The sequence below is a fragment of the Oncorhynchus keta genome, chromosome 1 (assembly GCF_023373465.1).
Source record: "Oncorhynchus keta strain PuntledgeMale-10-30-2019 chromosome 1, Oket_V2, whole genome shotgun sequence".
In the NCBI taxonomy this organism is placed as follows: domain Eukaryota; kingdom Metazoa; phylum Chordata; class Actinopteri; order Salmoniformes; family Salmonidae; genus Oncorhynchus; species Oncorhynchus keta.
This window is the reverse complement of record NC_068421.1, coordinates 52,287,321-52,300,756: the sequence shown is the minus strand read 5'-3', so window position 1 is coordinate 52,300,756 and position 13,436 is coordinate 52,287,321. Positions and strand designations below refer to the sequence as shown.

The following is a 13,436-nucleotide window of genomic DNA, read 5'->3' as shown; positions in this document are numbered from 1 at the left end:
AACAAACGCTCTGACCACTAGGCTACCTGCCTCCCAAAAAGGTAGCAGGACTATCGGATTAGATGGGTGGAAGTTTTTTTTGCATTTGTTTGTTTCTCTCAGCAGGTAAAGGGAATGTAGCTACTGTAGTAGAAACTCCCTGTTTTTGTCAGTGGTGTCTGAGTGTGGGGAATGCACGTGTATAGTATATGCCTTTAAGTGTGTTTACATCTGTTTTTGTTCTGTGATGGACTCTCCCTCTGAACCACAGATGCTGTTGCCGAGCTCACTAAAGAGTACAGGGAGAATGGGGAGCCAATCACGGATGATAGTCCCAATCTGCACAAATTCTCCTACAAACTGGAGTACCTGCTGCAGGTGAGTCGAATCAAATCAAATTTATTTATATAGCCCTTCGTCCATCAGCTGATATCTCAAAGTGCTGTACAGAAACCCAGCCTAAAACCCCAAACAGCAAGCAATGCAGGTGTAGAAGCACAATGGCTAGGAAAAACTCCCTAGAAAGGCCAAAACCTAGGAAGAAACCTAGAGAGGAACCAGGCTATGTGGGGTGGCCAGTCCTCTTCTGGCTGTGCCGGGTGGAGATTATAACAGAACATGGCCAAGATGTTCAAATGTTCATAAATGACCAGCATGGTCCAATAATAATAAGGCAGAACAGTTGAAACTGGAGCAGCAGCACGGTCAGGTGGAAGTTGAAACTGGAGCAGCAGGCCAGCACGGCCAGGTGGACTGGGGACAGCAAGGAGTCATCATGTCAGGTAGTCCTGGGGCATGGTCCTAGGGCTCAGGTCCTCCGAGAGAGAGAGAGAAAGAAAGAGAGAAGGAGAGAATTAGAGAGTCCTTGGGTGGTGGATCTTTCTTGATACACATGGGAAACTGTAGAGTGTTAGGAGCTAGTAACTCAATAATGTTGCTGCACCTATCTGCTAAACTGTGTACACATCCAATAAACTTTTTGATTTGATTTAGGGGTGGTTTCCCAGACACAGATTAAGTCTAGTCCTAGACTAAAAATCTAATCTGTCTCCAGAAGAATCCAAGTCAAATCAAGGCCAACCTGCTATGTTCACCAATATGGCATATTGTTCTTGTTCACATCGCTATACAGTATGTCATGTAAGATTTATTGCCAACACGTCATCTACACTATTCAGTTTGACCAGAAGGAGAAGACAACATTTCTTGGCACCAGAAAAGACTACTGGGATTATTTCAGCGACTGTCTGGCCAAGATCAAAGGCGCCAACGATGGTATCCGCTTTGTCAAATCCATCCCAGAGGTATGGAGATCTGCACTTTTATAAGTAAATTCTAAGGATTGTCAACTGTTGATACACAACGTTTAGTAGTAATTCATATGTAATGTTGTTGTATCATCAGAGGTTTTTTTGACACCGTTTTATGGGACCCAGCAAACACTGTGTAACCTCTATCTGAAGTTATGTATAATATTACAGTTTTGGGTCTTAATGTTTTTTTTTTTTTTACCTAATGTGAAATAATGAAGGAACAAATATACTTGATCTACAAATGATGTACCAAATCCACTCAGACACATATTTCACAACAGTGATTGAAGGGATTGAAATCGACCTGATCGCTAATACTCCTGACATTGCAACTGTCATGGATTGCTTAATTAACGTATATGCATTCAGTTCTCTGTCTCGCTGATAACTAGGTAACTTCCAAAATAAAGGAAACACTTGAGTAATTGAGCGATTTTTTTTTTTTTTTTAAAGTATATTGAAAGCAGGTTGTTCCACACAGGTGTGGTTCCTGATTTAATTAAGCAATTAACATCCCATCATGCGTAGCGTCATGTATAAAAATGCCCAGTTACCTATTATTTGGGCTATCATGGCTAGAAGAAGGGATCAGTGACTTTGAAAAAGGTGTCTCAAAGGAGCATATGGGGTTAAAGTGTGTGTGTGTCTGTGTGACAGTCACCAGATCTCAACCCAATTGAACCCTTATGTTTTCCACCACCATCAACAAAACACTAAATTATGGAATTTCTTGTGGAAGAATGGTGTCGCATCCCTCCAATAGACTTTCAGACACTTGTAGAATCTATGCCAATTTGCATTGAACCTGTTCTGGCGGCTCGTGGTGGCCCAACACCCTATTAAGATACTTTATGTTGGTGTTTCCTTTATTTTGGCACTTACCTGTTGTCATAAGTACATGGGGGAATTTGGCATGCCATGAAACACAAATACTCTTTGTAAGCAGGATCTACACAACAGATGTTGCTGTATATGGATGAATTATAAACCACTTTTGAGGAATTAAAATGTCTGACAAACGTTGATTTGAACTATTCTTTTAACGGACATGTTCAGGAAGCACATATGCTCATTCTAGGCCTCATTGGTGCTGCAGCTGAACAGCTATCACATATATTTGCTTTACAACACTGTGAATATGTTATTTACTTCCCCCTTCCAGCTGAAGACATCTCTGGGGAAGGGCAGGGCTTTCATTCGCTACTCCCTGGTGCACCAACGACTGGCCGACACTCTGCAGCAGTGTCTGATGAACCAAAGGGTAACCAGGTAAAATTCAACCCGACACAGGATTTACAGAGGTCATGGGTTAAAAACCCTTAGGCAAAGAGGGGTTCATCTCTCAAATACGTATCACACGTGGGAATGGCAAAGTGAGAAAAAAATCTCAGACCTGACACCACTTCTGGAACAGTTTTAGGGGTTGAACATGGAGGCGTAGGGTCAGATTTGTGGAACATAATCATTTTTGGCTAAATTAAAGGGACTGTTAGCGTTTTGGTTGAAGTGACACTTCATTAGACATAGACTACTGTTCTGAGATTTGGACTGATCTGACGGTAAGTTCATTGTTTCGAGTAAACATCATTTCCTTTCATTTCTCTTTCCTTATGGGGTTTTACTTCTATAAATGTATTTCTCTGTTCCTCAGGTGAGTAAAGAGTGTGTGCCTGTACCTTGGCGCCAAAGCTTACTGGAAGCAGTGTCCAGTGGGTTTTGGAGGGGTTGACATGTTTTCAGATGTAGTCAAGACATATTGTACAGATCTGCTTCTCGAAAAGTTGCTTCTCCCTTCGTAAAGAGTCGTGTCTGTGTGCTCGATGTACTTGTGAAATGTATCTGTGCGTTTACAAAAGGGATGTTCATTTTTCATATATGCACTGTACTTTTTGTGAGGGTCAAGGTAATTGGATATAACCAACAGGCTAAGTATATTAGTGAAGGTATTTCTATGTGAATGTGTGTATTTCTCCTTTCATTCTATCAATATGCTTATCTTCTTCTCTGTGCAGTGACTGGTACTATACTCGCAGCCCCTTGCTGAAATCTCACCTCGGCGTTGACATCATAAGTCACCTGTATGAGCTCAACGAGGTCCAGTTTGACGTGGCCTCCAGGGGTCATGACCTTGACTCGTCTTGGCCCACCTTCGCAAGGTAACCAATCACAAAGACAGAGTGGTTTATAATACATCCCATTCTCCAGGTGCTGTGTATTGGATTGAGGAATTGATATAGATTAAAACGATACTTGGTGATGTCACCTCATCACGTGTTTTCTGAACTCCAGGAGGACACTGGGCATGCCCAACTCACCTGGCCACATGTGGAAACCACCCAGTCGCAGCTCTAGCATTAACAGTCTGGCCAGCACCTACTCACAGGTACTGACACAGCCGCCTTCCTCCTCAAAGCTTTTATTCTGCTGGCACTATTATGAACTGGTCATATCTTAACATATCATATTGCTAGTCTTATTGCTCAGATTATACCATAATGAAACATAAAACCATAAACTGAGTGGTGTCATCTGCACTCAATCTAATCTCTCTTTCCCCAACCACCCTAAACCACCGCAGCAGGCTCATGAGTTCCTTGGCAGCCCTGACAATGGCCCAAGCATGTTGAACGAGTTGTTGCCTTCCAGCGTAGAGGTGAGTATGTTGGACGAGCTCCGCCTGGAGCTGGACCAGTCGGAGCTGAAGCAGCGGGAGCTCCTGGACAGGGTACAGCAGATGGGGGAGGAGGGTGCTGAGCTCAGACGTGTGGTGTTGGAGCTACAGAGGCAGCTGGACGTGTCGCTGACCGCCCAGGAGAAACAGCAGGGAATGCAAGGGACCCTGAAAGACCTGGAGGCACGGGAGGAGGCCTTGTCCTGCGAGCTGGAATCCCTGAGGGCCGGGGAGAGGGCCAGGGAGATCGAAAATCGCCACCTTCAGGAGAAGCTGGCAGCCGCAGAGGGGAAGAACGTAGAACTAATGACCAAACTGGATGGGGTGTTGGATGAGAAGGGCCAGCAGGCGACTAGCTACTTTGACTCGGCACAGAAGATCCATGAGCTACTGGACAGACTGAAGGATGCTGAGAGGGGGAAGATAGAGGCTCTGGCAGAGGGAGAGGATAGGAGGAGACAGGCCGACAGGCTGGCAGATGAGCTAAGGGTCAAAGAGGTGGCAGAAAAGAAGGATGAGGCCAAGCTCGAGTCGCTGTCAAAATCCATTGCAGAGGGGAACGCTAAGTTTGCGGAGTGTGCAGAGGAGCAGCGTAATGCCATTGACAAGCTGAAGGGGGCATTGACTTTGAGAGAGAAGGAGGTCAACAACCTGCAGAGGCAGCTGCAGGACCTCCAGAGTGTTCTGGAAGAGATGGAGAGACAAGCAGAGGAGGCCAGAAACAGAGCAGAGGAGGAGAAAGAGGAGACCCAGGAAAGCATATGCAGTCTGAAAGAGGCCTTGGAGGTGGAACAACTCTACCTGAAGGAGCAGTTGAAGAGCAGAGAGGCGGAGCTGCTCTCCAGTATACAGAGGCTTCAGCACCTGGAGGTCCAGAGCCATAGCCTGACAACAGAGAGGGACATCCTGAGGGCCAACCTCTCCAAGCTGGAATCTAGCATCAGGGAGCAGGCCAATAAAATTGAAGAGTACAAGACTCAGTGCACCAACCTGATGGAGCTGAATGGGAAGTTGCTTGACACAGTGAAGAGGAATGAGGAGCTGAAGAAGGAGCTGGCAGAGAGCCGGGCAGCCCTGGAGGACGAGGTGGCTGCTCTCAGGGCGTCTGACAAGCACCTGAGGGGCCAGCTGGACGACGCCAAGGTAACAGTGGATGAGAAGGACAGGAAGTTGCGTGAGGAGAACCGGGCCTTGGACGAGAGTTTACAGAGGGCAGCCATGGCCGCTGCGGTCTCAAATGCCTCTACCAAACGGCTGGAGCAGGAGAACCAAGGCCTGAGGGAGGAGCAGGCTACGGTGAGGGCGGCGCTGAGCTCCATGCAGGAGGAACTGAAGTCCATCCACGGGCAGATCGGAGAGCTGGAGAAGAGCTTGGGGGCATCCCGCAGGAGCGAGGCCAGCCTGCAGGAGCAGCTCAAAGACCGGAAGGCCCAGCTAGAGGACAAGGAGAAGGGCTGTGCAGAGCTCCAGGCCAGGGTGGAGGCCCTGGAGGCCAGAGGAAGGACACTGGAAAAGGCTAAGGCAGATGCAGAAAATGCCTGTGCCAAAAAGACAAAGCTGATAGAGAGGGTCACCACTGAGAAACAGACGGTGGAGAGAACACAGCTACAGAGAAGCTCTGCCCAGGCCAAGGAGAGCCAGGAGGTAGCCGCCAAGCTGACTATGGTGGAGGGCCAACTGGAAGTGAACATGAAGGAGGTGTCCAGGTTCCAGGCAGAAGTGACGGATTTGAGAGTGCAGCTGAAGACCTCTGGGGAGGACAGGATGAGGAGCCAGGCCCAGCTGGAGGTGATGGAGGCCCAGAAAGACGCACTCAGGACCCTAACAGAGCAGCTCAAAGCCCAGACCGAGGCACTTAACCAGAGGCACGTGGCCGAGCTCCTGCAGTGCAAAGAGAGGGAAGAGGCTCTGAGCAGGGAGCGTGACCAGGAGGCAGCCACCCGGTCCGAGTCGGCTGCCGCAGAGGCCACCGCCAGGGGAGAGCTGGCTACGCTAAAGGCCCAAAATGAGAGGCTGGCCATGGAGAATGCTGAGATACGTGAAGGCCTCCACCGGGCCAATACAGAGATGGCAGAGCTTGGGATGACTATCTGTAGACTGACAGCAGAAAGGGAAGAGGCCAAGGAAGGCTGGGCGGGGGAGGCAGACAGGATAGGGGAACTGAAGGAGAGAACTTCCGGGGAGGTGGAGCGGCTGGAGGCCTGCATGGCTGCCATGCGCCAGGAGAACACCGGCCTAAGAGAGGAACTGAGGATGACAGAGAACCTTCCGGGAGCCATGCTGGAGCTGCAGGACAAGCTGGAGAAGGCAGAGGGCCAGGTGAGGAGCCTCCAGGACACCAGTCTGGAGGAGATGGAGGCGGTCAAGTTCCAGATGAGCTCCGAGAGCATGAATCATCAGAACCAGATCAAGGTGAGTTTAGCTGGATTTCTGTCAAAAGCCTGTGACGGGGGAAATTATTGTGATTAATTAGACAATGAATTACTATGTGTGAATCAGAACACATTTACCTCTTTATAAAACAGTGTGCTTTTGCTGTGCAGGAGCTGCAGAATTCTCCTCACTTTGGCACAATTTCAACACTTGTATGTTTTGCTCTCTATCCAGAGTCTGAAAGATGAGCTGGAGAAAATGAGGGTCCAGCTGCCTAAAGAGCAGGAGAAGGTGTCCAGTCTGGAGGCCAAAATCTTTGAGATAGAGGTCTGTATCTTCACCTCTTTCATTATTCACATATGACAGAGTACATTATAACAACTCTAATGCAATGGTAAATCTTAGCGCTGGCTGTAGCGTTATAGGTTGGGGGGGTCCTAAATATTTTTTGCTATTTTCACAACCAGAATTATGGGCACAAAAGTTGGCGGTGGCGTGAAAGGGCTGGATTTTTATGAATAAAACAGGTTGTGTGTGTATTGAGGCTTCTCCCCTCTCTGGCCAATCAGAACGTGCTCCATGGCTAAATATGTGGTTGCTTCAAGTTGTGTATTTACGGTATTTTATGTATTGCATTGTCATCAACTCCAATTAGAATGTTAGTCCGTTATAGCTTAGTTTTTTAAAATTCACTAGAATATTGATAAGACCTGAAAAGACACTGTATAATTTTATTCATACAGTATTCTAATAAAAACGAAACAACAACTTGTTCTAAATATGCTATGTCTAACGACAGTTACTGGCACCATAATTACTCCCCAAAGGCATATAATACAGACCAGGCAACTTAGACTATGGAAGGTTTTACACACATCCAAACTTTTCACAGGAGCTGGATGAAGATCCGATATAAAGAGAAAGGGGGAATGTCCACTCTCCGTTATACTGCTCGCAAATGTAATGTTTTAATAAACATCATGGAACCATCTTATGGATCATATTTGCACTCCTCTGGAAATAGCAGACGAAATTGCATCGCATCCGAACCATGTACGTTCTCACCATAAACCCATGGACGGTGAATCTTTCTAATTAAGTTAATCGAATTAAACAAAAAACAATAAATAAACAAATTTAAACCAACAATATTTCTAAATAGGATCGGATCCGAAGCATGATATCATAAATCGCTTCTTTCGTTCCATGGCACTGTGTGTACACGTAGGCCTAAATGTCTTAACGCATAACATTCACACGTCTATACAAAATGCTAGGCTCCTGTCAATTGTATTGTTACCTTCAGTACGAGTTAAAAGACACACCTGCTCATTCAAGAGTTTTTCTTTATTTTTACCATTTTCTACGCTGTAGAATAATAGTGAAGACATCAAAACTATGACATAACACATATGGAATCATGTAGTAACCAAAAAAGTGTTAAACAAATAAAATATATATTCTATATTTGAGATTCTTCAAAGTAGCCACCCTTTGCCTTGATGACAGCTTTGCACACTCTTGGCATTCTCTCAACCAGCTTCATGAAGAAGGCTTTTCCAACCGTCTTGAAGGAGTTCCCACATAGCGTAGCCTAGTGGTTAGAGCGTTGGACTAGTAACTGGAAGGTTGCGAGTTCAAACCCCCGAGCTGACAAGGTACAAATCTGTCGTTCTGCCCCTGAACAGGCAGTTAACCCACTGTTCCCAGGCCGTCATTGAAAATAAGAATATGTTCTTAACTGACTTGCCTGGTTAAATAAAGGTAAAATTAAAAAAATATATTAAAAAAATATGCTGAGCACTTGTTGGCTGCTTTCCCTTCACTCTGCGGTCCAACTCATCCCAAACCATCTCAATTGGGTTGAGGTCGGGTGATTTTGGCCAGGTCATCTGAAGGAGCACTCCATCACCTCCTTCTTAGTCAAATAGCCCTTACACAGCCTGGAGTTGTGTTTTGGGTCATTGTCCTGTTGAAAAACAAATGATAGTCCCACTAAGCGCAAACCAGATGGGATGGCGTATTGCTGCAGAATACTGTGGTAGCAATGCTGGTTGTCTGCCTTGAATTCTAAATGAATCACAGACAGTGTCATCAGCAAAGCACCATCACACATCCTCCTCCATGCTTCACGGTGGGAACCACACAAGGTGAGATCATCCATTCACCTACTCTGTGTCTCACAAAGACACATAGGTTAGAACCAAATCAAATCAAATGTATTTATATAGCCCTTCGTACATCAGCTGATATCTCAAAGTGCTGTACAGAAACCCAGCCTAAAACCCCAAACAGCAAGCAATGCAGGTGTAGAAGCACGGTGGCTAGGAAAAACTCCCTAGAAAGGCCAAAACCTAGGAAGAAACCTAGAAAGGAACCAGGCTATGTGGGGTGGCCAGTCCTCTTCTGGCTGTGCCGGGTGGAGAATATAACAGAACATGGCCAAGATGTTCAAATGTTCATAAATGACCAGCATGGTAAAATATTAATAAGGCAGAACAGTTGAAACTGGAGCAGCAGCACAGCCAAGTGGACTGGGGACAGCAAGGAGTCATCATGTCAGGTAGTCCTCAGGCATGGTCCAATGGTTCAGGTCCTCCGAGAGAGAGAAAGAAAGAGAGAAAGAGAATTAGAGAGAGCACACTTAAATTCACACAGGACACCGAATAGAACCGGAGAAGTACTCCAGATATAACAAACTGACCCTAGCCCCCCGACACATAAACTACTGCAGCATAAATACTGGAGGCTGAGACAGGAGGGGTCAGGAGATACTGTGGCCCCATCCGAGGACACCCCCGGACAGGGCCAAACAGGAAGGATATAACCCCACCCACTTTGCCAAAGCACAGCCCCCACACCACTAACCAAAAATCTCAAATTTGGACTCATCAGACCTAAGGACAGATTACCACCGGTTTTATGTCCATTGCTCGTTTTTCTTGGCCCAAGCGCTTCTTGTTGTTGGTATCCTTTTAATAGTGGTTTCTTTGCAGCAGTTCGACCATGAAGGCCTGATTCACGCAGTCTCCTCTGAACAGTTGATGTTGAGATGTGTCTGTTACTTGAACTCTGTGAAGCATTTATTTGGGATGCAATCTGAGGTGCAGTTAACTCTAATGACCTTATCGTCTGCAGCAGAGGTAACTCTGGGACTTCCTTTCCTGTGGCGGTCCTCATGAGAGAGAGTTTCATGTCGCTTGATGGTTTTGCGACTGCACTTGAAGAAACTTTAAAAGTTCTTGAAATTTTCCATATTGACTCACCTTCATGTCTTAAAGTAAAGATGAACTGTCGTTTCTCTTTGCTTATTTGAGCTGTTCTTGCCATCATATGGACTTGGTCTCTTACCAAATAGGGCTGTGTTCTGTATACCACCCCTACCTTGTCACAACACAAACTGATTGGCTCAAACGCATTAAGAATGAAAGAAATTCCACAAATGAACTTTTAAAATGGCACACCTGTTAATTGAAATGCATCCCAGGTGACTACCTCATGAAGCTGGTTGAGAGAATGCCAAGATGGTGCAAAGCTGTCATCAAGGCAATGAGTTGCTACTTTGAAAAATCTAAAATATATTTGGATTTGTTTAACACTTTTGTTATTTCATGATTTCATATGTGTTATTTTATAGTTTTGTTGTCTTCACTATTATTCTACAATGTAGAAAATAATAAAATAAAGAAAAACCTTGGAATGAGTAGGTGTGTCCAAACTTTTGACTGGTACTGTATGTGTGAGGCAGATTCTCCCAAAATAATCTGCTTTTGATATGGCATTATAGGAGGACTGAATAGTTTGGAGGAGGATATCTTTTGCAATCGGACGAGGGTAGCTCTTTGAAAATGGGAATGGATAGCCTACTTGAACAAGAAAAATGCAGGTATGTGAATTGTGAATAATGAAAAAGCATGAGGACAAAAACCTCAAATGTTTTAAAGCACTCTGTTGACCATTTAAAACCTCTATATTCATAAGCTACTTTTAATATCGCAATGCTACTAAACCAGCCTTGATTAAGGGGAAGGTAGGCTATGCTTGTTTTTTAAATTAAATTAAATAGTTTTTTTATAAACACGATTCACTGTCACAAAAGACGCATCTCTCCTTCCATTGGCACTGTGCATCATGGCTGGATAGTCTGCGCTTCCTCTCTCAAAATCCATTCCATTATCAACTGCGTTACCGTTAAGATGTGCTTTTTGTGGGTCTTAAAACTTCCCATTACTACTGCATGAAATTGTCACTTTTGTGCTTGTTTTTAAGGCAACATCTCAAATATTGACACCCCTCCCACCTCGGCGCAAAGCGATCTGTTGTTAGACAGGCAAATTACCGAACCTGGCGGTAATTAGGGCTGTAAAATGCCAGTGCTGCAGTTTTTACACAACGAAATTGCAAACTAACGTGCGTTTGACATCGCGCCAGACGAAAAAATGAAACCACAGTCTTCAATCCCTTATCAAGATAGACCACTTTAGGATACACCGGCGCAGAACAACTGATTGGCTCAATGGCATGTCTGTTTAGCAGCTGACACTGGAATAGCGTAAAGAAAGAATCAGGAAGAGGAATTTGTGAAAGATCATATTGTGCGTAGAAGGAGAGAGTGGATGACAAATCCAGCCGTGGTACATTCATCTTGTCTGCCCTGGCAAAAGTTTTTATGTTTTCATTAGAGAAGCAGAGGAATGAATATGAGAAAGGGAAAAGGTAAAAATACAAAAAGGGGGCGAGAGGAGCAGGGCTTCACACACCTGACTGGGTTAATGAATACCCTGAAGATTAGATTAGCTCAGTGTTCATAAGCCGAGGATGATACAACTGAGGGCAGGGTGGTGTGAATCTCCTGCCTCTCCCTGCATAGAGAGTCTGCCTGTACTATAATACTTTGCTATGATTGAGTGAAGAAGGAGAGAGTTAATTTACAAAGCATCGCTCCTCTGTAGACTTCTTAATCCTTTGTCTGTATTTAAAGGGGTCAGCAGTTCATCTGTTTATGAAAGCTTTTTTGGTAAAAAAAAAAAAAACGAGTGTATGTTATGATTATGTTTGATGAAGGGGGTGAATGAGGAGTGCTCACGGCTGATTGGAGAGAAGGATGCTCACGTCGCAAAGTCGGAAGCCGCTATTCGTCAGAGTGAGGGAGAGATTCAGCGACTGAGAGACTCTGTCACCAGGTATGGCTATAATCCCCTTTCCATTTACCTCTCATTTCATACAAAATAGTGACTAAAATATTAGTCAAACTCATGTTTTTCAATGGCAATTGACGAGACTATAACTGACTAAATAGACACAGAAAAACTATAACTAAACAGAAATTATGTTTCAGTTGACTAAAACGGAACGAGAAAAAAGTATCTCTGTGAATAAAATCAGACTACTAAGTGGACTGGATAAGGTTTTTTGGGGAGATTATGCTTTTCAATGATAATAAGCACAAGCTAACCAGTCACCATCAGCCTTCTACTTAGCAACCTTTTGCCTGGTTAAGAAACCCAAGCTGCTTTAAAAAATAAAAAACAATAGCAGCATTGAGTTTAATAGTAAAACAAGTTTAGCTATGTTTTTATCTCCCTTGAGCATAGAAAAGTAGCCAGTCTTTAAATTTGTAGTCTCGCTCAACCCTCCCACTTTCCTCACTGCATTTCATAGCCAACATGGCCAAGTCTCCCTCTTTCCCTGGTAGAAAACGTCTCGAAAAGCCCTTACCGTTCAAAAGACATGACACATTATACATTTTTGATTTCTATTGTGCGTTGGCGGCCGCCTCTTACGTTCATGATATCTCGGGCCGTTCTAAAACTGGGTTACTTGCGGACCGGACTGTTAACCATATGTTTAGGCCACACCTTGTTCAGTCATGTCACCTTATTATTATTAGTAGGGCCGTGGCGGTCACAAAATGTTGTCAACCAGTGATTGTCAAACAAATAACTACCTGTCTCACGGTAATTGACCGTTAATTAACATAAACATGTCTAGCATCTCCTGGCTTTCACCCACAGCCTACAAGCTACTGATGCAGTCCTTTTGGAACAGCTACATTAAAAAAAGTGTAATAAATCCATTTAACATAGGGTACACCAAGGAGGAGCAAAGTATGGACCATTGGCTGTATCCGGCCCACCGGGCACTTCAAAATATCTATATTTTTTCTAAAATGAAAAGGCATTTCATTGATTTAAAATTGCCCACGGTTATCATAATTTTGACAATAACTAGACTAAATCATTATTCAAATAACAAAAATGTGACATAATAATATTTTCGACTAAAATATAATTAAGGCTAGACTAATATATCTATCTATATATATATATAGACAAGACAACTCTGAGTCAAAGATGTAATCGTACACGCTCCCTCTTCCATTCGTTTAATCCCTTTCACTCCCTTCTAATCGCTCCCCCATTTAGTGCCGAGGAGGCTCTCTTGGAGGTCCAGGCGGCACGTGAGGAGCTGAAGAAGAAATTGGAGCAGGCCGAGGTTGACAAGCATAGTCATTGCCTCAGGACGACAGCAGAGATCGACGACCTCTACCGAACCAAGAGCACCCTGGAGGAGCGCCTCATCGAACTAATCAAGTACGCCCTGGGCTCTCCACCCTCCTCTGCACCTGCCCCGAGCCATGGGAGGAAACAGAAAAGTGACAGCTGCACCTTTTGATCTGTAGAGGGGGAGGAGCTTTGTTTAGGAACTTGAAAGGGTGTTGATGACTTGTTTTCCCCCCTTTGTTTGGGCGATCAGATGGCATGTTATGTCTGGGTTCTGCCCTCTTAGCTGAGCCCTGGGGGAAGTGTGTGTTCTGAAGATGCTCTCCCTTAGCGAACACAGTTTGGGCCTTTGATATGCCATCTCACCACTGACAGCCTCATCTGATGAGAAGGGAGGGAGGGAAAGGAAATAGATGGATGGGGGGAAAAGGGTATAAAAAGTGACACAGAGGAGGGTGACGAAGAAATAAGTTGTTTGGAGACCGACAGAAACCAATTTGGAATTCCAAATCAACCGGTAGGCACTTCTGTAGGTGTAAAACAATTAGTTAGGTGTATCCAATATACAGGCAAGATGAAAGAACTACTGAACTACTG

General features: G+C 44.6%; 1 protein-coding gene across 3 annotated transcripts in view; it reads left to right on the top strand.

Moving 5' to 3' along the window:
- Positions 1 to 13,436, top strand: part of LOC118387451 (FYVE and coiled-coil domain-containing protein 1-like) — a 52,301-nt gene that overhangs the window by 15,997 nt on the left and 22,868 nt on the right. For all 3 annotated transcript variants that reach the window (XM_052527389.1, XM_052527376.1, XM_035775831.2), the window contains exons 3-11: positions 251 to 357; positions 1,158 to 1,283; positions 2,455 to 2,561; positions 3,305 to 3,448; positions 3,582 to 3,675; positions 3,871 to 6,375; positions 6,571 to 6,663; positions 11,401 to 11,519; positions 12,762 to 12,929. In XM_052527389.1, coding sequence (XP_052383349.1) covers positions 251 to 357; positions 1,158 to 1,283; positions 2,455 to 2,561; positions 3,305 to 3,448; positions 3,582 to 3,675; positions 3,871 to 6,375; positions 6,571 to 6,663; positions 11,401 to 11,519; positions 12,762 to 12,929 — 3,463 coding nt within the window. The remainder of the gene's footprint in view (positions 1 to 250; positions 358 to 1,157; positions 1,284 to 2,454; positions 2,562 to 3,304; positions 3,449 to 3,581; positions 3,676 to 3,870; positions 6,376 to 6,570; positions 6,664 to 11,400; positions 11,520 to 12,761; positions 12,930 to 13,436) is intronic.